We start from the raw sequence: 23,983 nt of genomic DNA on the forward strand, positions 1-23,983 counted from the left end.
GCTATTAAGAAAATTGTCATGTATGTTGCTTTTTGGATGAAGTAAATATGACCTTTTTAAGCAGGTCTTGCTGCTTTTTAAGTCCAGTGGGTTTGCTTCTGAGGATTTCTGTAGAGGCCAATTGTTCATTAGCTTGTGGCTTTAAGGCTGCACTTGCTGTATAATTGATTTACATAAGCAAAGTCACTGAACTTTGATGTAAGGGTGAAGTGCACGTGTCTTCACAGAACCTACTAGCCTAAAGTCTTCAGACTCAAACATCTTTGAGAGCAACTTGCCTTCAAGCAAAAGCAGTTCATGTGGGAGTGATGAGAGACGGCGTGAGGAAATCTTACCACCTCTTGCAGTCTCCAGCACTCGGGCTGAAAGAAATGATTCAAGAGTTTCAACCAGCTCACAGGAGCAGAGAGCCGCTGCTGCCCGGTAAGGCTTCTACCTGCTTATTGGCAAGAGCTCAGATTTCAGGGGATACATCACTGGAATTGTTGTTTGGAAGAGCAGTAGGGATTAACTAGCTGACGAGACCAGAACAGGAGAATGGAGGCTTTTCCAGTCTCAAGCAGAAAAGGGTTGCCTACTGTGTGTTGCATAAAATAAATTATACCTGGAAAGTTTACTTCATGCTTCTTTATGCAATACATGTTCTTATCTTAACTAACTAAACTAAAACTAAAAGTAGATGTCAAGTCTGCCAGATTTTTTAAAAGAGCAAAATCTTGTTTTTTATTTCTGCTTATATTTAAAGCGTTCTTCTAAATTTTGTTTTTCAGGGATTCTTATCTGGCAGTTAGTTAAGACATTGTAACCTCTTCTTTCTCCAGGCAGTCTTATGAAGATGGATCTGCATCCCGCTTAATGTCAACGGTCAAGCCTCTAAGAGAGTTGTCGCCTTCTGAAGCTGTGATTGACATTAAACCTGAACCAGATGATCTCATTGATGAAGACCTAAATTTTGTGCAGGAGAATCCATTGTTGTCTCGGAAGAAAGCTGTTGTAACTGTAACTTATGGATCTTCCCGTCCTACTGCTGAAATCTACAGACCACCAGCTAGCAGAAGCACGGACAGCCATATACACTTACAAAGATTGCCGCAGCAAGGCAGTCTACAGGGTGGTAGGCAGTTGGACATGGAAAGCTGCAGGTCTTTGGAAACAATCCCACTATGTGATCCAGAAGCATTTGGCAGCTTAGCAGAGAGTTACAGGCCCACCTCCAAACTGAGTGCTGATAAAATAAGCAGTGAGGTTAGTATGCAGATCTAAACTATGTCTGTATTTGACACACACTCAACAAAGCCAAGTCACCTTGGATGACACCTAGGAGGGCATCCTGGCCCCAGTGAAGTCAATGGGAGTGTTGATGTAAGTTGGGCCAGGATTTCACCACTTTGGTCTGCTGGCCAAAAACCAGTGTGCTTCAAAAAAAAAAAAAAAAAAGCCCTCACAAATTGTTGACTAACTTGGTGATGTGGCATCTGTTTGGTGCTTTACTGACTTGGAGTAATGAATTAGAACATTGTTGGCAGTGAGCATATGGTAGGTAAGAATAATCATTTTAATCTCTAGATTTTTTGGAATAGCTGTGTTCGTGCATAAGTTCTTTGTAGATCTCCAGTTTGCCAGGTGTGGAATAAAGACCAGCACTGAAGATCAAAGAAGGAAATATATCCATCTACCTATTTGTGTATGTATCTCTATGTATTTTTAGTGTGCCAAACAACTTTGTATTTAGGGTGCATGAATCTTAGTCTCAAAAGTCATGGCTATTACATCACTTGCTGTAGATGTCAAAACGATCCTGTCAGCAGTAAGCTAATAATTCTAGGAATGTCATATTAATTTATTTAGGAGCATTGTGTGTAAAAGAAAAGGAATAAATGGATAGTTGACTTTCAAATTGTTAGGACTGCTAACTTCTTAATAAAGTAAAAAAATTATTTGCCTTCTATTCTAAGTGGAACTGTTTTTTGTTTTTTATTGTTTTGTGACTATAATAATTTGTTGTGCTTATATAATGCTTTTCATCCAAAATGCTTTATAAATGCAGGTAAACATCATCCTCCCATTTTATAGACAGGGTATCTGGGTCTTGAGAAGTGATGTTTCTTGCCCAGTGTCTCTCATGAGTTAGCAGCAGACCAGTCACTTCCCTTCCTGGGGTATATTAGACACGCCCCTTTGAGCTGTTACTTTCTCAATTTAAAAAAAATTAATATTACAATCCTGTATTTAAAAAAAATAGAGGGATATTTATGGAGAGAGCCCTAGAATTTGGAGTTTTATCATCTTCAGCCTTGCCTTAGACTAGTTTTTGTGTCTTGAAAGGTTTTTCTTTCTTCACCAAAGATGTTGATTTCTGTCACTAAAATCATTTGGCGCATCAGTCTGGCTAGTGAACACACTCTGTATTTATCCAAAGATAGTGCTGCTGCATAGGGGAAATAGGAAAGTATAAGCAGTATAAATGATACTCTTGGCAGCAGAGTTCTGTCTAGGTATTCCTTGGAGGGGATTGTGAGTCACATCCCAAACCTCATTCTTTCTATAGCACTTTTTTTTTCTGCACACAGTGCAATACATCCAGGATTTTAAGCGTGTCTCAGTGTCCTAGATTAGTGTTAAAGTGAAAGCTCTCCATCATCTGTATATTGGTGGAATAACAGGGTCTTGTTTGTTTGCATATTAATGTGGATCTGATTAATGAATTGTTGGTTGCAGGAAGAAAGCTCCAGGAAGAGAAAATTGCCAGTTATAAGCTCAGTGGTCAAAGTGAAAAAGTTCAGTAATGATGGGGAGGAGGAGGAGGAGGAGGAAGACTATGGGTTACGAATAGGAAGTATCTCCAGCAGTGTGTCTGTACCAGCAAAGCCTGAAAGAAGGTACTTGAAGATTTCTATGATCTAGTACTGGTTTTTAATATGAATCTAATAAAGGGGAGTATGGAAAAGGAATGAGGTGATGGATAAATCAAGGTTACCTAAAGGTTTAGTATAGTATGTGAGCTAACTGGTTTAAAACATTAGAATTGAAGAATATCTTATAAAAAGATTTAGTTAGTTAAAGTGTATTTTCAGATTGTCTTCTAGCAACACTGTACTTAAATATGCAGTGTTTCAACATTTTGTTGAAAGTGAAACATCACAGTACTGGAACATTTACAATGGCTATTGGAATTCATATATCTTCAGGAAAAATTAATTTCTCTCTCTCTCTCTTAGACCTTCACTACCACCCTCCAAACAGGCCAATAAGAATTTAATACTGAAAGCTATATCTGAAGCTCAGGAATCGGTTACAAAGACAACCAACTATTCCACAGGTAATTCATGCTATTTTTATGCTTGGCAAAGCTATGTTATTTCTAAGTCCTTTCAAGGGAGTTGCTTACATAGCTGCTGATAGGTAGATCTGAAGGTTGATCTGGAGTGTTGAAGAGTTCTTTACATCCAGCTCACGGTCAAAACCAAAGCAAGGAAGTCAAACTGCCATCCTGATGTCATCAAATTCCACATGCTGCTGCTGTCACGTTCTACACTATTTCCAAGGATCCTTGGGTAGGATTCTTCAGCATCCTGGCTATCACAGGTTGATTCAAACGTATCCGTAGCATAGTCATACTGACAGAAGGCAGGAAGAGCAATGGCTTTGAAAGTCACTAGAAAGTCCAATTTGCATTTGCCGTCCCTTTAACTACAACACTCTTCTGGCCCTGAAAGCTGGGTGAGTGAATGCTGTTGCTAGTGTCAATCTTAGTTCCACTGTAGGCCAGCTGTGGCTCTGCACCGGCTGTTTGTGTGAGGGATCAGAAGTTGATCTTACAAAGCAGGCGTCCTAAGATTGCAGCACGTGGAACTGCCACTAGGCCAGTCTCTGGACTGCGTTTAAAGTTATACACTTAGATTGTTGAGAATGAAATTATTTTGGAATTAAATGCAAACGTAGTACCACTATGTGTGTTTTTTTTAACATGCTCAACTGTTTGACTTATATAAAGTTCCACAGAAGCAGACAGTTCCAGTTGCACCCAGAACAAGAATTGCCCAGGATGAAACGCTATTAGAAGTGATCCATGTACAGAGCCGACCTTCCAGAGTGAGCGCCCAGATTGAGGCAGAAGAACCCAAGGAACAGACATTAGAAAGAATTCAAGGTAATTCTGATAATACTTTTCAAAAACCCATAAGTGGGAAAGTTACTTTACTTAAACATGGAAGCCTGTTCCAGGCTGATTATCAAGTTGTTGGTCACGTGCATTATGGTAGCATATAAAACTGAAATTTCACCAAAAGTGCACCAGAAAAAAACAAAGTATGCACTGGAGAAGCAGATTTGAGCACCTTCTAGTGGTGCCGCAGCTTGTTAGTTGCTTCTGTAGCTGTTGGACTCTCTTAGAAGCCAAGAATCAAAACCATAAAGGGCTTTATAGATCAAAACCAGCCCCTTGTGTTATACCTGGAAATGAGCTGAAAGCCATTGAGGTTTCTGGAGCAAAAGTGTAATATGTAATAATCGCTTCTGATGAGCCAAGCAGGAAGCAAAGATTTGTATATCCTTCTGGTTTATAGTGAATAATTTCACATAATGGAGCTGCCACCAATCAGGATACACTTATTTGCATATGTATTATGTTTGGTTACTATTTCCCCATCCTTAGTATTTTTGACTGTACTCTTCACAGGAGGGAAGGCTTAATCAGTATCTTATGAAAGAGAGAGAGTTACAGTATTGGAGATATAGAGTCAAGGTGCAGTGTGCTTTGAGATATTACAAAATATTTTCAGCGTTACTGTTATCAGATGAGTTGTCTTCAAAAGTTTTTACCACTTTATAGGTTTTAAAACGTACTGTAGTCAAGGGTTGTGGGAAGACTGGTAAGACAGTGGTTACTTAAAATATCAAGCTCTGTCTTCACCTTTGTTATAAAACTGCTAAAAGAAAACCGACTCAACATTAAAGGCAATAAAGAGTATAACTCTGAAAATGTCAGCAAAATATTTAGCTTTTCCTACATCAAAGGGCAGTGCCAGAGCAACAAGTTAAACACCTCACCTGGGCTAACTGAAAGAGAAGCTGCTGTGTGACACTCTGATGCACCTGAGGATTCAATTACTGTTTTAAGCATGTTGGAAAAAATATCCAAAGATCTTGCTAAAATTAAGGGAATAAAAGAAATTATTCTAACAGCTCAGTCAGATATTTCTGCCCTGAATGCCTTGATAGCAAAGAATGAAGCTGAAATTTCTGCTTTAGAGATTTCAATAAATGAATATGCAGCCTCAGCAAGTGCATGTGACAGGCAGTTTGAAGTGTTCTTACCGAAACCTAATGGGTTTTGAAAGCCATGTGACAGGCATTAATAAAATAATTTTCACCTTTGGAAACACTGACAAAGGTAATCCCATTTAAAAAAAAAGGTTTTGGCAGTAAAACCTGCTGGCACTATTGAGCTCTTCTGCTTACCTTCCAGTTAGTTGTGGGAAGGGCTCATAAATCATTCACTCTCCATCCAGCTTGGATCAAAAACATAAACCTGTTATAATTATATTTTTTGAGATTCGATGCTAGAATTGTGAGAACCCAAAGGAAGCACAAAAAATCATTTTTATATCGTGTATATACCCAAACTATATAATTTATCTTTCTAGACTTAAAGTTGGCCAAAAAAATAGTCTTCCCTTGGAAGACCCTTCTCCAGTCTAAATTAGCAATAATGACCAATGTGGGCATTTCATGGCTATTAATGAACCCTGGCAAGAGTTGAGGGCCCAAGGTAAGTCTTTGTTGGTTTACCCCTTCAGAATTTTGGGTATCTTCATCCCTAGGTTTTCCAAGATCTTTGATACAACCTTTAACAGTGGGATGATTACCTCCATTTTCTCGAAGAGGGTCACTTAGAATTAGCCTGTAGTTGCTCATTATCTACTCTTCATGTAACTGCACTCATGTGTGCTGCTTTCATGGCTAAGAAACTAATCCTGGCAAAATCTTAGATAACATACAACATAAATAAGTGATTGGAGTAATAAAAGACCTAATCCTGCATTGGGTTCCACATGGGCCAGGGTCTTGAACAGGGATCGGCAACCTTTGGCACGCGGCTCACCAGGGTAAGCACCCTGGCGGGCTGGGCCGGTTTGTTTACTTGCTGTGTCCGCATGTTCGGCTGATCGCGCCTCCCACTGGCCGCGATTCGCCGCTCCAGGCCAATGGGGGCTCAGGGAAGTGGCGGCCAGCACATTCCTCGGCCCGCGCCGCTTCCCGCAGCCCCCATTGGCCTGGGACAGTGAACCGTGGCCAGTGGAAGCCGCGATCGGCTGAACCTGCGGACGCAGCAGGTAAACAAACTGGCCCGGCCTGCCAGGGTGCTTACCCTGGTGAGCCGTGTGCCAAAGGTTGCCGATCCCTGGTCTTGAGCAACATGTGCTCTTATGTCTTTGAACCAAATGAGTTGAATATAAATTATATCTACTAGTAAACATCTTTCTTCCTCCTTCTTTTTCTAAAATCTGTATTTCATAATATTAGCATCTATTCAAAATTAAGAAGTAATTGAGATGAAAATAGTTTAAAAAAATCCAATAAATGTCAGTTGTGTTAAAGGAGCACCATCAATTTAATAATCACACTGAAACTTTGTTACTTGCTGTTGCTAGAAAAACACCTACGATTATTATATTTGATAGCGATTAGAGGAAACGAATTGTTTTTCTCTCTTTGTTAATGTTTTCTTTGTGCATTTGAGAGCTTTTTTTCTTATAGTCAGGTTCGTTGTTTCTCCTGTGTATATGTAGTAAGTCTGTTGTGCCTACTGTTTGTGTGTCTTTCATATAGCAACCAGGGAGAGAAAAACATTTAAAGAGAAAAGCTGTCAGGGAGACTTGGGTGTAGGACATTCAGTTGTTTTCATGTTGTGAAACTGACCAGATTTCAAGTTGACAGGGGGTCTCTGTCTCCTGGGGATTCTAAATATGGCATTCTGCTTTGGGGTAGATCTGCATCTTCACCAGTGACCCAATGGAATTGCATGTACACTCCAAACTTAAAGGGATTTTCCCAATATTATACCAACCAAAGTGAAGTTCACTGAACATTTATTATCGCTTCATGTTAATTCTTTTTGCTCAGTTAGCCACTGATCCTGCAAACAAACATGACTTTGCTACTGTAAGTGGTCCCTGTGAGTGTTTGCAGGATTGGGGTCTTAACCACTTGCTACTGCAACATAAACTTTTTTGAGGAACCCTCATTGCTCACTATTTTCTGTGCATCTTTGCTATAAACAAACCTGGTCATGTGTGTGACACTGGGGAAATGGAGTGTGTCCCAGTGCGAAATGTTCAGGGAGGAATTCTTGGTTTTTAAAAAAGAAATTAAGGTAATGTAGAAACAGCATAAATAAAGCACATCAAATATCTAGATTAAATTAAAGGATAAAATGGATTTGAGTGGGATCTCTGTCAAGTTGGCTCAACTTCATTGTCTGGGGGTAACAATTTCCTGTTAAAATTAATCATTGTTTTTTCAATCCCTTGTTTTTGATTTTATTTTTTTATCTAGCCACGTTAGTCTATAGCATTTAATGCTGGCAGATTACTTCAGAATAGGAATGAGTTTGAATAGTTAATTTATAATGTATAGGAAAACTTTTCCTGTATCTGTATATGAGATGGTTTCGTGTTTATAAACTAAATGTTGGGGGTTTTAAATGGAAATGACTGCTTAGGAACACTATCAACCTATTGTAAGGGCCGGTTTACACTAGGTACTTACATCTCTCAGGGGTGTGACAATCCACACTCTTGAGAGATGTAGCTATACCAACCTATCCCCTTGTGTATACAGCACTACCTTGTCAGAAGAATTCTTCCGTTGACCTAGCTACCACTTCTCGGGGATGTGGATTACCTATGCTGACAGGAGAAACCCTCCCGTCAGCGTACGCAGTGTCTCCACTGAAGTGCTATAGCAGTGCAACTGTACAGATGTAGCATTTTAAGTGTAGACGTGCGCTAATTTTTCCAAACGTTAACAATAAATCTAATGCAGAAGAATGTTCTAACCTCATTTGTCTAGCAACTTTAAAGCATAAAGTAGCCTCTGTTTTAGTTAGTTCCTTGCATTTGAGTGTGCCTGAGAGGAGGCAGCTGGAAATGGGGATACCTGCTGTACTACTCAAAATATAGATAATCCCTGTAAAAATAAGGGATGAAGGTGCAAGCAGAACTGATCTTTATAGTACTGTTTCTCCCAGAAGACTATGCATCCACAAACATAATCCATGCAGTCACAACAATGGGAAAGATTGGGCTCTCTAAACACCTGGATTTTGGTGTGATCTTGTCCTGCTGGAAGAAATGTTTTATTGCTATATGTTTTGGAACATTTGAGATGGAGAAATAAAAACACAGAAATGAAAATTTCTTCCTCTGTTAGTTTTGATTTTTTTTTAAGATCAGAAAGAAAGGAGAGTTAGCAGTTGGGTCCTCTTTTAATTTTGACATGCAGTAAAATGTGCTTCTAATCCATATTTTCTTTAGGAACTCAACAAATGCAGCTCTTTTCCCGACTCCAGACTGAACCGTTAATTGAAGAAACTTTGCAAATGACTCAAGGTTAAGGATGGCTTTTCTTTTTTTCTTTTTGAAAATGTGATAGTTTGACCAAAGAGGCCATTGTATTTTAGGTTTAAAATAGCACTTCCCTTTAAATTAGTTATATTTGTAATGTCCTCTAGTTTTTATACGTTAAGTAAAATCTTTCCATCAGTGGGTGCCAAAAATGAGATATTGGTGAATAGAGCCAGCTGCTGCTGCAGAGCCAGCCCGATAACAAACTCCTAGTGATCAGGCCATAGGCTGCTCCACCTTCAGCTGATATAATCAGAGTTGGTGCATAAAGAAGGAAGTACACTCATTTTCTGTTTAAAAACTAGTACAGAGAATTGAAAACAAAATGCTAGTTGGTTGGTCTCTTCGAAATTATTATTCAAAAACATGACTGTATACTAAAGTGCAATACAGTGGTTCTTTTATTCCAACTTTGATCCAATTTTTCTGTGACTCAGATTATTATGACGTGGAGAGTGTGGTCCACACTGATACTAGATCATTTATTCTGAAAAAGCCAAAGCTATCTGAGGAAATAGTAGTGCCACAGAACCAGGAATTGGGAAAGAAGGCTGCAGAGGCAATGCGGGCACTTTCAGGACGTCTTATACAGACAAGGTAAAAATTCAGTCCTTTACTTCATTTAAAGAAGTAACGGGACCAAATATAAGCCAAGTCTTGTTACTGTAATGTATCTTGTAATTGGTTAGAATGTTTATTTAAATGTAACAGGTTGGAAGAACAAATTCATTTCTTGGTTTCCATGCTGCAGAAGCCCAATCAAGACTGATGAAAACATGGACAAAAGAGCCTGCAGCCCAGCCCAAACTCGGAAATCCTGACACTCATTTCTTTTAAATTGAAAGTGTGTCCCAGGCTTGTGGTTAGAGCAATTTTTTCATTTACCAGGAAAATAGAAAAAGGAATTGGATGGCTTGCAGGTATCAGAGGGTGGCCCACTTGTATTGTCATTTTTATTACAGCTGTTACATCTTGCTGAAATCTAAGCAATAGTTTGCATGGGGTCTTGTTAAGGAGTTTTAATTTTGTTTAACTTTTTTACTCATTATATTTATTCTTAGCCCATCAGTAAGACTAAGATTTTGTCATGGTTATTTTTAGTAAAAGTCACAGACAGGTCACAGGCAATAAACAAAAATTCACGGAAGCCGTGACCTGTCTGTGACTTTTGCTGCTGCGGCTCCATAGTTTCCCCCACCACCGTTGTGGCCGGGAGCTGTGGGGTTCCCCCTCTGCCCACAGCAACTGGAAGCGGCAGGTGACTATATTTTCCAAAGAGAAAATGGGACACCCCACCCTCCACTCCCCCTTCCTGCGAGGCTGTCGCCCATTGCTGGAACCCTGAGGAGAGTCCCCTCAGGAGTCTGTCACCTGTCACTGGAACCTTGAAGGGGGCTCTGCTGGCTGCCAGCTTCAGAGTCCCACAGCCCCTGGGGCTGAAGCAGAGAATGTCACGGAGGTCTCTGGAAATTACGAATTCCGTGATTTCCATGACATAAACGTAGCCTTACCCATCAGACTACATGCTAAACATTTTAAAATGGTCTCTTTGTTGTATTGATGTCCTCTACCCACCTATCATTTTGAACCATAGATGTGTAGAGAACGGAGGCAAACAGCAAGGTTAATGTTAATTTTAGATGGTAGACGCTATTTAAGGAGGACAGCAAGTGAATGTATTCCTGATTGTGTTTGCCTGGGAGTGTGGGTGTAAAACTGAGCTGACCTAACTGGAGCCTCCATACTCAGAAGCCAGCAAACAGCTATTAAGTAGGTAAATGGTGTGTGGGAGCCCTGCTTTATGGGGGTTTTCCTATAAGGTGTTTAGCTAAGGGAAGCGTGGGACTCATAGCTGTTGAGAAAGGTCTATGTTGAGTTCACTGGGTCTGCAGAAATCAGTGCCCAGTGGACAGCACTCCTTTTAGTTCATCCTAGTAGGGAGCAGCTCTGGTTTTGGGGTATGTGTATGTTTTACCTGTTTATATACAAACTTCAGGAGTGGATGTGATGCCATATGATGAATGGCATTTAGCATGTACCTTTCATCACTTCACTGGCCCTTAGCCTTCTAGTTCCTCTTTACCAGGGATCTGCTAACATTCCAAACCCCTGAGCAGTTTCTGTGTAAAAAAAGGCAACCTTCCAGAGAAGTGTTTCCTTTTTTGCTCTCCAAAAGTGAAATGTTGTCACCAAAATTACAGTTACTCAAGGCCCTGGATGGTCATGATTCAGTCCTGTACTAGACAAGTTTAGCATCCAATATCTCATGACGCTGCAGGGCTGGAAACTGGAGCTTTATACCTTTGGAAAGAGGTGAGTCCTCCCATCCAATGGGACCCTGCTCTGACATCTAGCCCTAAAAGGTCTTAATATATTGAGCCTTACATTTGTAATGTTTTTAATATATTAAAAACACATTTTAGGCCCTTTATAGACATGTATTCAATTTCAGTTGCTTCGTTACCCCTTCTAACTATGTAGCATATAAAGAATACATGATGGTGTGGTGATAGATAAAGGCTTTGGTAGCACTTGTTTGGGATGGCTGCATAATTCACTTTTGCCTTTGCCACTTGTGAGTAATGCAGCCATCCTAAACTCAAGCTCACCTACTCTTTTCAGACCTCAACATGTATCTTTCACTGTGTCTCTGAGGGGTATATGCATGTATATTGTACATGAAATAGCTTCTTCCAAGGATTCTGAATGGCATTTAGCTCACTTTTATGCCTCAAAGTTGACTTATTTTAAACGGCTTAACTGTGCTCCTTTAGTGACTTTGCACCTATCAATGAGTCTCTGAATTTGTCCTTTTGAGCCAGTGTGCACAGGCTGTAAAATCTACCTGTTGAAATTTACTACTCTCTGTAGGTGTAGATTCCTGTTCTTTTTGGTGTGTCAGTGATGCACTAAGGAATGTTGATATTTGAAGACGGTGATTATTGTTGGCCAAAAAAAAAAAAAAATCAATCCTGGATAGTGACTCATAGACTTTAAGGTCAGAAGGGACCATTATGATCATCTGGTCTGACCCCCTGCATGCTGCAGGCCATAAAACCGTCCCTACCCCTTCCCTGGACTCTGCTGCTGAAGTCCCCAATCCTGTTACTAGTGACTTCAATCAGCAGAGACCCTCCTGCTAGAGATCCCTGCCCCATGCTGCGGAGGAAGGCGAAAAACCTCCAGAGGCTCAGCCAATCTGCCCTGGAGGAAAATTCCTTCCCGACCCCAAATATGGCGATCAGTAAGACCCCGAGCATATAGGCAAGAGTCTCCATCCTGACCCCTGTCAGCCATTATACTATTTACCTACCATTGCTTGGTTTTCCTTGACTACTATGTTTTACCATTAAACCATTCCCTCCATAAACTTATCTAACTTAATCTTAAAACCAGACAGGTCCCTTGCCCCCACCGTTTCCCTCGGAAGGCCGTTCCAATGAGATGCGCCTTGTACTTTGCTCTATGGACTCATTCTTACAGCTCTGTTGGTATCAATACAACTGACTTTACTTTGATTTCTTAGAGTTCAATTCCCTGTGATTTTTACCATGTGTTTTCTTCTGTTTTTTAGAGAGCAGCTTGCACAACCAGAAAAGCCTGCTAGCCCCAAGTTCATTGTGACACTGGATGGTGTCCCCAGCCCACCAGGGTACATATCTGATCAAGAAGAGGAGGAAAGCTGTATAACTGAAGGAGTGAAGCCAGTTACCCAAAATGCAGCTGCAAACAAGGGATTAAAAAGCTTTCAAGCACAGCAGATGCAGGTTATAAGCAGGCAGCTGGAGAGCCCTTATGGTAAATTATCCTAGCCAACAGGGCCTTCATATTGGAGTTAGATTACTTTTTAATGTGGGGCTTTCATACTGGGGAGAACTCTCAAGCCTACCAGCCTTAAACATCACTCCTTGCATTGTTTTTATATTATTTGTTCAGGGTGTAATGAGAGCACAAAAGTGAAAGTTCAGCATTTTAAGGGGATAGGGCCGTTTAACCTGCTGACCAAGAGCAGTAGCTGAAATTGTTCTCCACACAGCTTTATATGTCAGTAAAATTAGATAAGTCGTTTCTTTTAAACTTCAGTGAACTTTTACTTGTCAGAAAGAGCCATCATTCCCCTTACTTGCTGCATGATTGGCCCCAGGCAGGACAGTATGTTCTGAGATGCACCTTATTAAATTGTATTGAGCCATTGAAAATGTGCCAGGTTGTGGTGGTAACCATGATCTTTCGGGCCAGATTTGTTCATTTCAAAAGCTGTTTTTAATGATAAAGACTGTCTTTCAAATTGGTAGAATCTTTCAAAATAGAAGACACTTTACCTATGATCACTGTATGTTTTTCTTAATATCTCATACATTCAGAATACCCTGCCCAGGAATTTAGAACATCGGCCTCTTTTAAGCTGTTTAGAACTCTGTTTTTGAAATGTTGATTTTGGAATGCAAAGTAAAACTCACTTTAAAATGTGGAGTTTCCTTTCTCTTGGGCTCCTTAAACACTCGCTGGTTTGAGGTCATGTTTACATTCAGGATTTCCATTTGTAGTACGAGAATGTCAGTCCCTCAGATAATAACAGTGCATCAACATTTCCTGAATGTGTATATAAGAAACTCAGGGCTAGGTACTATGCTGAGTACCCTCAACTCCATTCACTGGATCAGGGCCGAAATCAGTGAAATGCCTAGAGGTCTTTTTAAAGGATAGTTTCAGAAAGTTTGCTTAATAGGGAGATTTAGGCACTGATCCTGCAAATACTTGCTTGCATGCTTAGCTTCATGTGCTGCTTAGTTTGCTTCAGTGGGACTGCTCACAGCACATAAAGCTAAGCAAGGGAGTAAGTTGTAGAATTGGAGCCAGGATTTGAAGCAGCTTGGAGAAGATAGAGTTTCAGATGGGGCAGTACCACTCAGTTTTGAAGGAAGGTGAATCGGGTCCATAAATGAGGCCAGTAATGGAATGAGGGTGCAGAAAGATTGCTACTAGTGAGGATGGAGAGGGATATTGGTGTGAATTTTGAATTGCATGTGGATAGTTAAGAACCCAGTGAAGGTGCCAGAGAATGAGGGATAGGGCAATCCTATTCTGAATCCTCAGAACAGGACAGGGTAGAGATTTAAGAACAACTGAAGAAGGGAATTGCAGGAGGGAAACCAAGAAGTGATTAAAGTGCAGTGATTGTATGAAAGTTGCACCTTCTTACTCAACAGTTCAGCTTGCCCTGTTAATAAGGAGTCCTGTCTGCTGAGTGCAGTGTCAGAAGTAACTTCTTAATGCTGCTTTTTCATGATTGTCTCCCAAAGCCAAAACTATCCATGAGAAAGGGAGGTTTTATTCTGACACATGCATCAACAGAACAGTTAGTGAAGTTTCAGTTGCAGAATCTTTTTCTTAGTCCAGTCAGAGTAAGGAAGGATCCAGTTTTTGTTTGCATATCTGGCAGAAAACCATTTTTTTTACTAGTAAACTGAGCTCATTTGATGATCTGTAAGTCCTTGAAAGATGATAAATATCCAACCCTAGGATGTTTTTAGTAATTTTAAGAAGAAAGTAAGGATTTAGCAGGGACAGTCTTGTGTAGGTTTCAATGGGCTGGGGTATACACTGCGGAACTATTGAGTGCACAATTATTTTTGATCACTTTGTAATTGAGAAATTAACCCACTAAATAAAATATTGCAGCTTTCACCAGCTAGCAATCTCCACTCTAGTTAGAGGTTGACTAAACTCTGTGTATGTTCAGGTGATCTGAAGTCTTGAGAGATTTCAATTTTTGTATAAAAGCTTGTCGTATGTTGGTGAGAAAGCAGTCTGTGCAGGGAACATGCTGAATTTAAAGGGTGGTCTGCTTCATAAACCAAACTGCACATGTAATAAAAGACGGTCCCTGTGTCATTTCTCCCCCACAGTGGAGATGGAGGAATTGACTGGGCTGCAGAAACAAGAGAAAGTGCTTGAGCGTTGCAAGTACTGGCCTGCCTGTAAAAATGGAGATGAATGTGCATACCACCACCCCACATTACCATGCAAGTAAGTGCTACAGAACTCGATGACATCTGATCTTCTTTGTCCTTCTGGGCTCTAAATGCTGTGTTAGTTATTTCACATCTGTTACTCAATTAACATGTTTCATGGTGGGAGATGGGAGTTGAACTTTGCTTTGTAAATGTAACTTCCTCTCCCCTTCTGCTTTCCTCTCTTTCACCATGTGGCAGAATTTAGTGGTATTTACAATCAGCAGAGTCACATCTGATCTCCTGCAGGAGAGAGCCTTTTACACTGTGCAGGATGCTGTTTGTCTGAGCTCTTTATAAGAGAGCTGGGAGTGTACTGTACTGTCAGAGGCTATGTCTGCACTAGAGCGCTTACAGCAGCACAGCTACAGCGCTGCTAAGTGCAGACGTTCTCCCGTCGACTTAATTACTGCAGCCCAGATGAGTAGCGGTAGCTATGTTGACGGGAGAAGCCCTTCTTGAGACATAGCGTGGTCTGTACCGGGGCTTAGATGGGTATAATTGCGTCACTCCCTGAGTGACATAGTTATACCGACATAAGGCTGTAGTGTAGTAGAGCAAGCCCAAGATGCCTCAGCTAGGTGTCCCCAGAGGTTTGAGCACAATTGCTCCCATGTATATGGTGGTACAATGCTTTTTGGCTTAAAAGCAAAGATTTAGAGGAGTTGTCCTGAAGATTTTACTGTGCTATTGACTCTTTTTCAACTGGCAGCGACTGTCCAGAATAGCTCTCTTGCTGTTGTTCTCCTGGATTGCTGCATGTCAGGCAGGCACTCAGCTTTACTAGCTCCGGTCAGAAGAAGGGAAACTGAACCACATCACAGTGGAACAGGCATGGTCCACCTAAGAGAATGTACACTGTTGTGGGATTCATTCCACAAGGTGGAATCTTTCTGATACAGGGTTAGCTGACAGATCATCAAGCCCTTGCTTTCCCCACCCTCTATCCCACAGTGAGGGAGTGGAGAATAAAATTCACATCTTGATGCTGATTGATTCAATGCATCTCTGACCAGATGATCACAATGGTCCCTTCTGGTCTCGGAATCTATGAATCTGTGACTGGGAAAGCAGATTCTCAGTCTGAAATTAATCAAAGGGGACCATAGTACTGTAAAAGAGCATATTCCTTGTATTTGTACTTAGTACAGTAGATAGAGTGATTCAAGGTTGTATAGTAAGTGCACTTGCTTTATGAATGGTGGTATTCTCTGTGGTTTGCATTACTTTGTCTCACAAATGAATGAGATAATATTTTGGAAGGCGTTTATGGCAGCTTCTCATTTCTCCAAAAGGCAATGATACATTGTAACGTATGCCACCCTATACCTCTGAATTTCTGGTAGACAAACACAAGTGGTTCCACTCCACAATAATTCTGAAAAGAAAATTCACGTGAGATCAGAATACTAGTTCTTTTATCGCCCTCAAACTGAGATTGAAAAGGCGACATTGTTGGGTCCAAGTATTCAGTACCCAGTGAAAATGATTCTCCTGGGGCGTGTACAGCTTGTGGTGTTCCTGCAGTGGGAACTCAGAAGCTGAATCTTAGACATGTTTTGTCTGGTTTGCTTAGCCTTTCAGCTGTGGTTTTAAATCTAACTGCCTTCACTCTGCTGTTTGGGGATATACTGGTGCTCTTTTTAGATAGCAGGTATTATCAGACTTGGGGTCCATCAGCCTTGATGTTGTCTTGTTGAAAGAGTTCATTTTGAATTACGGCCTTACATCATCTAATCCTTATTTGGAAATCTCACCTTCTGCAAAATGAATTCACTCTCTTTCTGGGTGCTATGGCTCAGACCGTATCTGATCTGCGGGAACTGTAGTTTGCTCTGGAGCAGGTGTGCACTAGCTGCTGCATGGAATATGGTTCAAATAACTGGTTTGGGTTTTTTTCCCCCAGAGTCTTTCCCAGTTGCAAATTTGCTGATAAATGCCTGTTTATCCACCCCAACTGTAAATACGATGCAAAGTGTACTAAGCCAGACTGCCCTTACACTCACGCCAGCCGACGAATCCCATTGCCGCCTCCCAAACCAGGTGAGCACTCTTTGCTATTGCTAGTTTACTGTGAATTTGTGAGGAAGGGAACAGTGCATGTGAGGAATCGAAGCTAACCCACAGAATCTGATTTGATGATATCTAAGAGGAAAAAGTTATCTGTATGAAACTCGACATTCCCTTCGCTTTTGTTATCCCCTGGGCATTAAGACTTGAGTTAATATAACTGCAAAATCTGTTATGAATGTCAAATCCTTGAGCTCCTCTGTGTAAGTGCTGCATACCAGCAACTCTCATTCACTGCAAAGGGAGTAGCATGGGGCAGAGGTGGTGGCACACAGAAATAGCCTATCACTTCTGAATGGATCAGGTAATTAGCCAGTTCTGTAAGAACAAATGTACCTAAACTGTCCACAGATTTAATCTGTATTATAACAAGAATGATCTTTTGATGTGAAAACACAAATTAAAGGCTTACGTTTCTGGAAGTCTGCTTTCTGTCTTGTAATTTTACATGATTGTGATCATTTTTATCTTTCACTCATTAAAACAGATAGACTATCCTTTAGTAAAGAAATGTTAACCTAATTTCTATCAAGTCAACTAAATGCAGATATTTGAGTTGGAATTTGCCCAAAACATAGGGGTTAAATTCTTACCCCCATAAAAACCAATGTGGTAAGAGAGCCTTTAAACCAGGGGTAGGCAACCTATGGCATGCGTGCCGAAGGCAGCACGCGAGCTGTTTTCAGTGGCACTCACACTGCCTGGGTCCTGGCCACTGGTCCGGGGGGCTCTGCATTTTAATTTAATTTTAAATGAAGCTTCTTAAACATTCTAAAAACCTTATTTACTTTACATACAACAATAGTTTAGTTATATATTATAGACTTATAGAAAGAGACCTTCTAAAAACGTTAAAATGTATTACTGGGCACACGAAACCTGAAATTAGAGTGACTAAATGAAGACTCGGCACACCACTTCTGAAAGGTTGCCGAACCCTGCTTTAAACCACATCCGAAAGACCACATCTCCAGTGGCTTAGTGCTTCCTTTCATTACTGTGTCAGGATAGAGTCCTACATACTGATCACCTATGCCAGGGGTGGCCAAACTGAGCCTGAGAAGGAGCCAGAATTTACCAATGAACATTGCCAAAGAGCTACAGTAATATGTCAGCAGCCCCCCATCCGCTACCCCCTTCCAGCCCCCACCGACCGGCAGCCCCGCCAATCAGTGCCTTCCCCTCCCTCCTCACACCTCCCGCCCGCCACAATCAGCTGTTTTGCAGTGCGCAGGAGGCTCTGGTGGGAGGGAGGAGGGCATGGCAGGCTCAAGGAAAGGGACAGGGGCCTTGGGGGAAGGGGTGGAGCGGTGGCAGGACCTGGGGCAGAGCAGGGGGTTGAGCAGTGAGCCCCCCACAGCATGTTGGAAAATTAGCATCTATAGCATCAGCCTCAGAGTCAGCGCCTGTGCAAGGAGCCACATATTAACCTCTGAAGAGCTGCCTGCAGCTCAGGAGCCACAGGTTGGCCACTCCTGACCTGTACCACTTCAGGCACTGCTGTACGTGCCTGGGAAGAGCCCCACCGAGCTGTTATGTCCCAGTCCTGTTTAATTTGAAAACTAACAGGCTTGCTGCAGCCTCAATGCGAGATTGGAACCTCTTTGTCTGCCTAAATTCCCCTGAAGTTTGTTGGAAGCAATAGAAGTGCTTCTGTGTGTGGTTAAATAGTGGCCATGTTCCAGCCCAGAATCAGCCGCTTTTCAGTGCTGGGTGACATAATCCTGATATATCTTACATATTTCACAGGGCTATTCCAAGGTTTAATTGTTTGCAGAGTGCTTTGAGATCCTCAGATTAAATGAACTCTGGAAATACAGAATAGTAATTGCTGAGAAAATGGAATTGTTTTGATCCATACAATATTCTTGTTCTTTTTCTAACAGCACCACTACAAGCCCCACCAGCAACCTCCAACAGTCAGCTCTGCAGATTTTTCCCCGCTTGTAAGAAAATGGAATGTCCATTTTATCATCCAAAAGTAAGAAGTGTCTGTTAACACTTCTGTAGAAGGAAATCTGAAAAATGTTACATTGCGTTACTGTGTTTTATGACGCAATCCTTAGAAATGCTTCTATAATTTGTATCTGAAACGTAATCAATTTATAGCTTGAAACGAGAGACAGAAAAGCACTGATTTATAGTTGTACATTTCTGAATGATCTTTCCTAAACGCTTTTTGGTAGTCTAGTAAAACTGTAGAAAATGCTAAATATCAGACTTGTTCAGTTACATCAGACTGGCCCCAATGAGTCAGTTGGCACTGTGGTATGCTTTCAGTGTCAGCTCATAGCTAACCACTTATCCAAACTCTTCTGCTTATGAGGAATGATTGGAACATAGGAGAAGAAAATTCACTTCTGCAACATATCGTGGGGAGAGCACACAATAAATGCTGACGTGGGATTTCATTTTTCCTGCAGCTGGGGTCATATAGTTAGCTTAGAGTATGCACAGCTAGATGATTATCCCATTGAGGATATAGCATCCAGAAGTGGCCACACTTAAAGTTTATATTGAGGGTATCTCCAGAGAAAGATGTGATCGGCTTGGTAAAGATAGCCACCAAAGGAAGAGAAGAAAGGAAAGGCTGCCTTTAATTGTGGATTGTGTTTCTTTACATTAGAAATTTGTCTTGCTGCTCTTCATGTTCGCTGTAAGAGGAAGCTGTAGCCTTTGTGATATGAATTTTGACTGACGGTGGACAGGGAATCTTCTCTTTTGTTATGAGAATCACCTTTGATACATGTGGTGATTTCATGAGCAGTCTGTCTTTCAGGATTTATCTACACAGCAATGTAAACCCAGGCTTGAACCTGGGCTCAAGCCTAACCCCCCTCGCATTCACAAACCAATTGTGTTAACCTAGGGCTCGAATTTAGGAGCCCAGGACCCTGAAGGGCTGGAGGGTCTGAGCCCATGTTAAGTTGGACCTAGGGTCCAAGCCCTATTGCTTTCCTGTGTGCATGTGACCCAGGCTTGACTCAGGTCCTGGGCATCTTCTGGATGTATCCCAGTGTCCCTTGGGGCAACTTTCTTAGTCCTCTCTATGCCCACAGACAATCTGTGTTGCAGTCTATTGCAAACAGAAGCAGGCCAGATCAGCGTTAACCCATTGTCTGCCGAACACTGGTCTCCAAGCACACTATCAGGGAGCCTGCAGGATTTTCAATGGAGACCAATCAGAAGAAGCTTTTTGCAGAGAGCTCCTTCTGGGTCACAAGAGCACAGCCAGATTTTGCTGCCCCTGTGGGGAGCGGGGGCGGAGGCGGGAGTGGGCCAAAGAGCAGAGTGTGGACTAAGTGGCTGCCTTGCAGGGAGGGGGAGCAGCAGAGGGGAGGATGACCCCCAACACCCCATCTGCTCCCCCTCCCTGCAGGGCAGCTACTTGGTCTCTGCTTTCTGGCCCCCTCTGTGGGTGCATGTGCAGGGTGCCTGGGCAGCGTGCATTGTCCGGGCAGCGAGTGGGAGCAAGACCCTAAACCTTCCCACACCCTCCTGCAGCTCCAGCTCCTCCTTACTGTTGCATAGACTTGCCCGGAGCAGGGAGAAAAGCTGACAGGTGGGAGGCAGCTCCCATCTGCCAGGCTGTTGGGGTCATCCATCCCCTGGCTATGCTGAGCCGGGAGCTTTACTGTTCCCCATCCCTGCAGGGCAGCCGCTCACTCAGCTCTCTGTCGCTTGCTCTCAGGCCCCCCCGCCCTTCCTAGGGCTGTGTCTGCAGAGGCACCTGGGCTGTATGCACTGTCAGGGCGGTGAGTGGGAGCCAGCCCCAAAACTTCCACACAGCCCCGTGGGGTTCGTATCCCCGCCTCTCAGGATATGAACGGGGCAGGGATAAGAGATCCCTGGGAGGTGCTGGAGCACAATGCACCCCAAGCCCTGGGGATGCACTTCACTGCTCTGCAGCGGGCAGTAGCAAGGCTTGACGTGTGTTTGTTTTTCCTCTGAAACCACCATTTTATGTCAAACTTCCAACCAAACAAAACACCTTCATTGAACATCCCTTTTTAAAAATGAGAAATTGCCAAATTTCATTTTAATAGTTTGACAGCTCTGGAAACTGATGCCCTAATTATCCTCAGAGCAGGTGCACAAAGGCATTATCCTGCCACTGTGGCTCAACCTGGAACTGGAGCCCAAATCACTGGTTAGATGATGGTTCAGTATAAAGCTTTCTCAAACTGCACTCATTCTACTGAGGCAGCCACCAAAGGCGCTAATGATGCAACTCATGCTCCTTATGGGCACCTGAGTCTCATCAACAGCACTGTCACTGTTAGGAAACAGGGTGGGCAGTAGTTTCCTCACAGAGCAACACATTCATAGGGCTAGACTGTTGAGACCGATATAGTGGGTACTAAGAATCTGGGACAGGGTTACTTTGATTCAGGTCTGTGCAGTGCAGTGTGGACGCCAGAGCCCTAGGGTAAAACGAGTCAGAAAATCCTTAACCTAGTGTTAAAATGCAGTATAGATGCACAAGCCCAGGGTTCCCTGACACAGGTCAGCTGACTCAAGTCCCACTAACCCTAGGCTTACATTGCTGTGTAGATATACCCTTAGAGGCCTTAGAATACTTTCTAGGATCTGATTAAGAAATACATTACAATACATTTCCTAAACTCTTACTTTCTGTCTAGACAAAATGTAATCACTATGTCAACAATGAGATAGTGCCTGAGATCTTTTTCAGAAATCAATTAGGGACATGATGAAAGAAGGGAAATACCCTAATTTAAATTGAATAATGTATTCACTTTTGGTCTGTAATTGCTGCTTTATCATTGTAAAAGAAGAGAGCGAGATTTAGAAGGCAGTGATGTGATTGAATCTCTTCTAGCATAACTAATGGTCCCAAGAAATACTGTTTTCCAGAACAGTAATGTAATTTTACAAGTCACTAGAGAGATGAGAAGTGTAAGGTAAAATCTTCTAACAACGTATTTTTTCGTCATTGCAGATAAAATCTTGCTGCTCTTCCATATATGGTAGCAGAGGTCTAGTAGCTAACTGTAATTCCACTGATGAATTGCCTTAGTGACTTTGTAACAGGGACTTGTGAGTCTTGGAATACTCAAAACTAACCCCTTATCTAAACTCTTCCTGTGAGGAGGAATGACATTTTTATAATTTCATGGTCAGTTATTAAATATCCTGTTGATAGAACATTTCCTTATAGAAAACAGAACCCCTGCCATTAGTGGGTTCAATTGACACTGGTATTAATTTTCAAAATTATTGACCATCAGGTATTTTGGACTATACAAGTATCAGGGGGTAGCCGTGTTAGTCTGTATCTACAAAAACAACAAAGAGTCTGGTGGCACCTTAAAGACTAACAGATTTATTTGGGCATAAGCTTTCGTGAGTAAAAACCTCACTTCTTCGGATGCATCCGAAGAAGTGAGGTTTTTACTCACGAAAGCTTATGCCCAAATAAATCTGTTAGTCTTTAAGGTGCCACCAGACTCTTTGTTGTTTTTTTGGACTATACAATAATTCATAGATTCATAGATTCTAGGACTGGAACGGACCTCGAGAGGTCATCGAGTCCAGTCCCTTGCCTAATGTCCAACCTAGACCTCCCTTGCTGCAGTTTAAGCCCATTGCTTCTTGTTCTACCCTTAGAGGCTAAGGTGAACAAGTTTTCTCCCTCTTCCTTATGACACCCTTTTAGATACCTGAAAACTGCTATCATGTCCCCTCTCAGTCTTCTCTTTTCCAAACTAAACAAACCCAGTTCTTTCAGCCTTCCTTCATAGGTCATGTTCTCAAGACCTTTAATCATTCTTGTTGCTCTTCTCTGGACCCTTTCCAATTTCTCCACATCTTTCTTGAAATGCGGTGCCCAGAACTGGACACAATACTCCAGCTGAGGCCTAACCAGCGCAGAGTAGAGCGGAAGAATGACTTCTCGTGTCTTGCTCACAACACACCTGTTAATACATCCCAGAATCATGTTTGCTTTTTTTGCAACAGCATCACACTGTTGACTCATATTTAGCTTGTGGTCCACTATAACCCCTAGATCCCTTTCTGCCGTACTCCTTCCTAGACAGTCGCTTCCCATTCTGTATGTGTGAAACTGATTTTTTCTTCCTAAGTGGAGCACTTTGCATTTGTCTTTGTTAAACTTCATCCTGTTTAACTCAGACCATTTCTCCAATTTGTCCATATCATTTTGAATTATGACCCTGTCCTCCAAAGCAGTTGCAATCCCTCCCAGTTTGGTATCATTTGCAAACTTAATAAGCGTACTTTCTATGCCAATATCTAAGTCGTTAATGAAGATATTGAACAGAGCCGGTCCCAAAACACACCCCTGCGGAACCCCACTCGTTATGCCTTTCCAGCGGGAAAGTACTCGTGTATAAAATGTGCCAAGATATCTTGTTTGTGGCTTTAGGGGTGCTAATTTTAATTAGTCTTCTCTGAATTAATTTTAGCACTGTAGATTTAACACCCAGTGTACCAGACCAGACTGCCCATTCTACCATCCCACTATTGCTGTACCTCCACGTCATGCCTTGAAATGGACTAGAACTCAAACCAGGTAATCTAAGCAATCTTTCACTGTGGTTAGCTTTTAAGGCCCTGATCATCTGAATACATATACACATGTGTAAGTTTACTTACGTGAGTAGCCCTGTTGCATGTATGCATAAATGTTCATTGGGTTAGGGCCTAAGATTGGTAATTATTTCACAATGCTATTGTGTAGCAATGGTCAAAGGCTAATCTGTCTTTGAACCAGAGCTCTGTATTTGTTGTTTTGAACAGTGACTTAAACTGTTACTAACTCAACCCTTAGAAATGTGAAAAATCAGAGGTCTGCAGTGAGGGCGTGGAATAGAGCAAACAAGGTTCCAGGCCTGTGCCCAAAGACTAAGAGTGCATTGTTCTCCCTTGAGTCAGACTGTAAACTGCACATCTGTTCTTCCTTGTTCCTGGTCTCATGTCATGGTACATGACACCCCAGATGGCTCAGGTCAGGTCTGCTTGCTCCTTTTAGTGTTCCTCATGTCATAGCAAAACAGCCTTCTTCCTATCACGGCCAATGAGTCCACAAACCCCTAGCAAACTGGTTAGTCAACGAACTGCCATGGGAATTAGCCATCATCCTACGTATCAGTGTTTTTTTTAAGGCTCTGAACCAAGAAAATGTTACAGTTTACTCTGAAAATATCCACGTGAGGGGAATTTATTTACCTGTAAAAATTTTGGCTGAGGGGGAAAGATGACAAAATGTAATATAAAATAGCCAGTGTT

At 41.9% G+C, this 23,983-nt stretch overlaps 1 protein-coding gene across 5 annotated transcripts in view; it reads left to right on the forward strand.

Annotated features, from left to right (window-relative positions):
- ZC3H14 (zinc finger CCCH-type containing 14) overlaps positions 1 to 23,983 on the forward strand; it is a 79,433-nt gene that overhangs the window by 16,355 nt on the left and 39,095 nt on the right. For all 5 annotated transcript variants that reach the window (XM_005285377.4, XM_005285374.5, XM_065593496.1 and 2 more), the window contains exons 5-16: positions 228 to 423; positions 822 to 1,245; positions 2,719 to 2,879; positions 3,219 to 3,319; positions 3,995 to 4,150; positions 8,538 to 8,612; positions 9,065 to 9,224; positions 12,202 to 12,425; positions 14,537 to 14,657; positions 16,548 to 16,684; positions 18,598 to 18,692; positions 23,161 to 23,267. In XM_005285377.4, coding sequence (XP_005285434.1) covers positions 228 to 423; positions 822 to 1,245; positions 2,719 to 2,879; positions 3,219 to 3,319; positions 3,995 to 4,150; positions 8,538 to 8,612; positions 9,065 to 9,224; positions 12,202 to 12,425; positions 14,537 to 14,657; positions 16,548 to 16,684; positions 18,598 to 18,692; positions 23,161 to 23,267 — 1,957 coding nt within the window. The remainder of the gene's footprint in view (positions 1 to 227; positions 424 to 821; positions 1,246 to 2,718; positions 2,880 to 3,218; positions 3,320 to 3,994; positions 4,151 to 8,537; positions 8,613 to 9,064; positions 9,225 to 12,201; positions 12,426 to 14,536; positions 14,658 to 16,547; positions 16,685 to 18,597; positions 18,693 to 23,160; positions 23,268 to 23,983) is intronic.

This window comes from Chrysemys picta, chromosome 4, assembly GCF_011386835.1.
Source record: "Chrysemys picta bellii isolate R12L10 chromosome 4, ASM1138683v2, whole genome shotgun sequence".
Taxonomy (NCBI): Eukaryota; Metazoa; Chordata; order Testudines; family Emydidae; genus Chrysemys; species Chrysemys picta.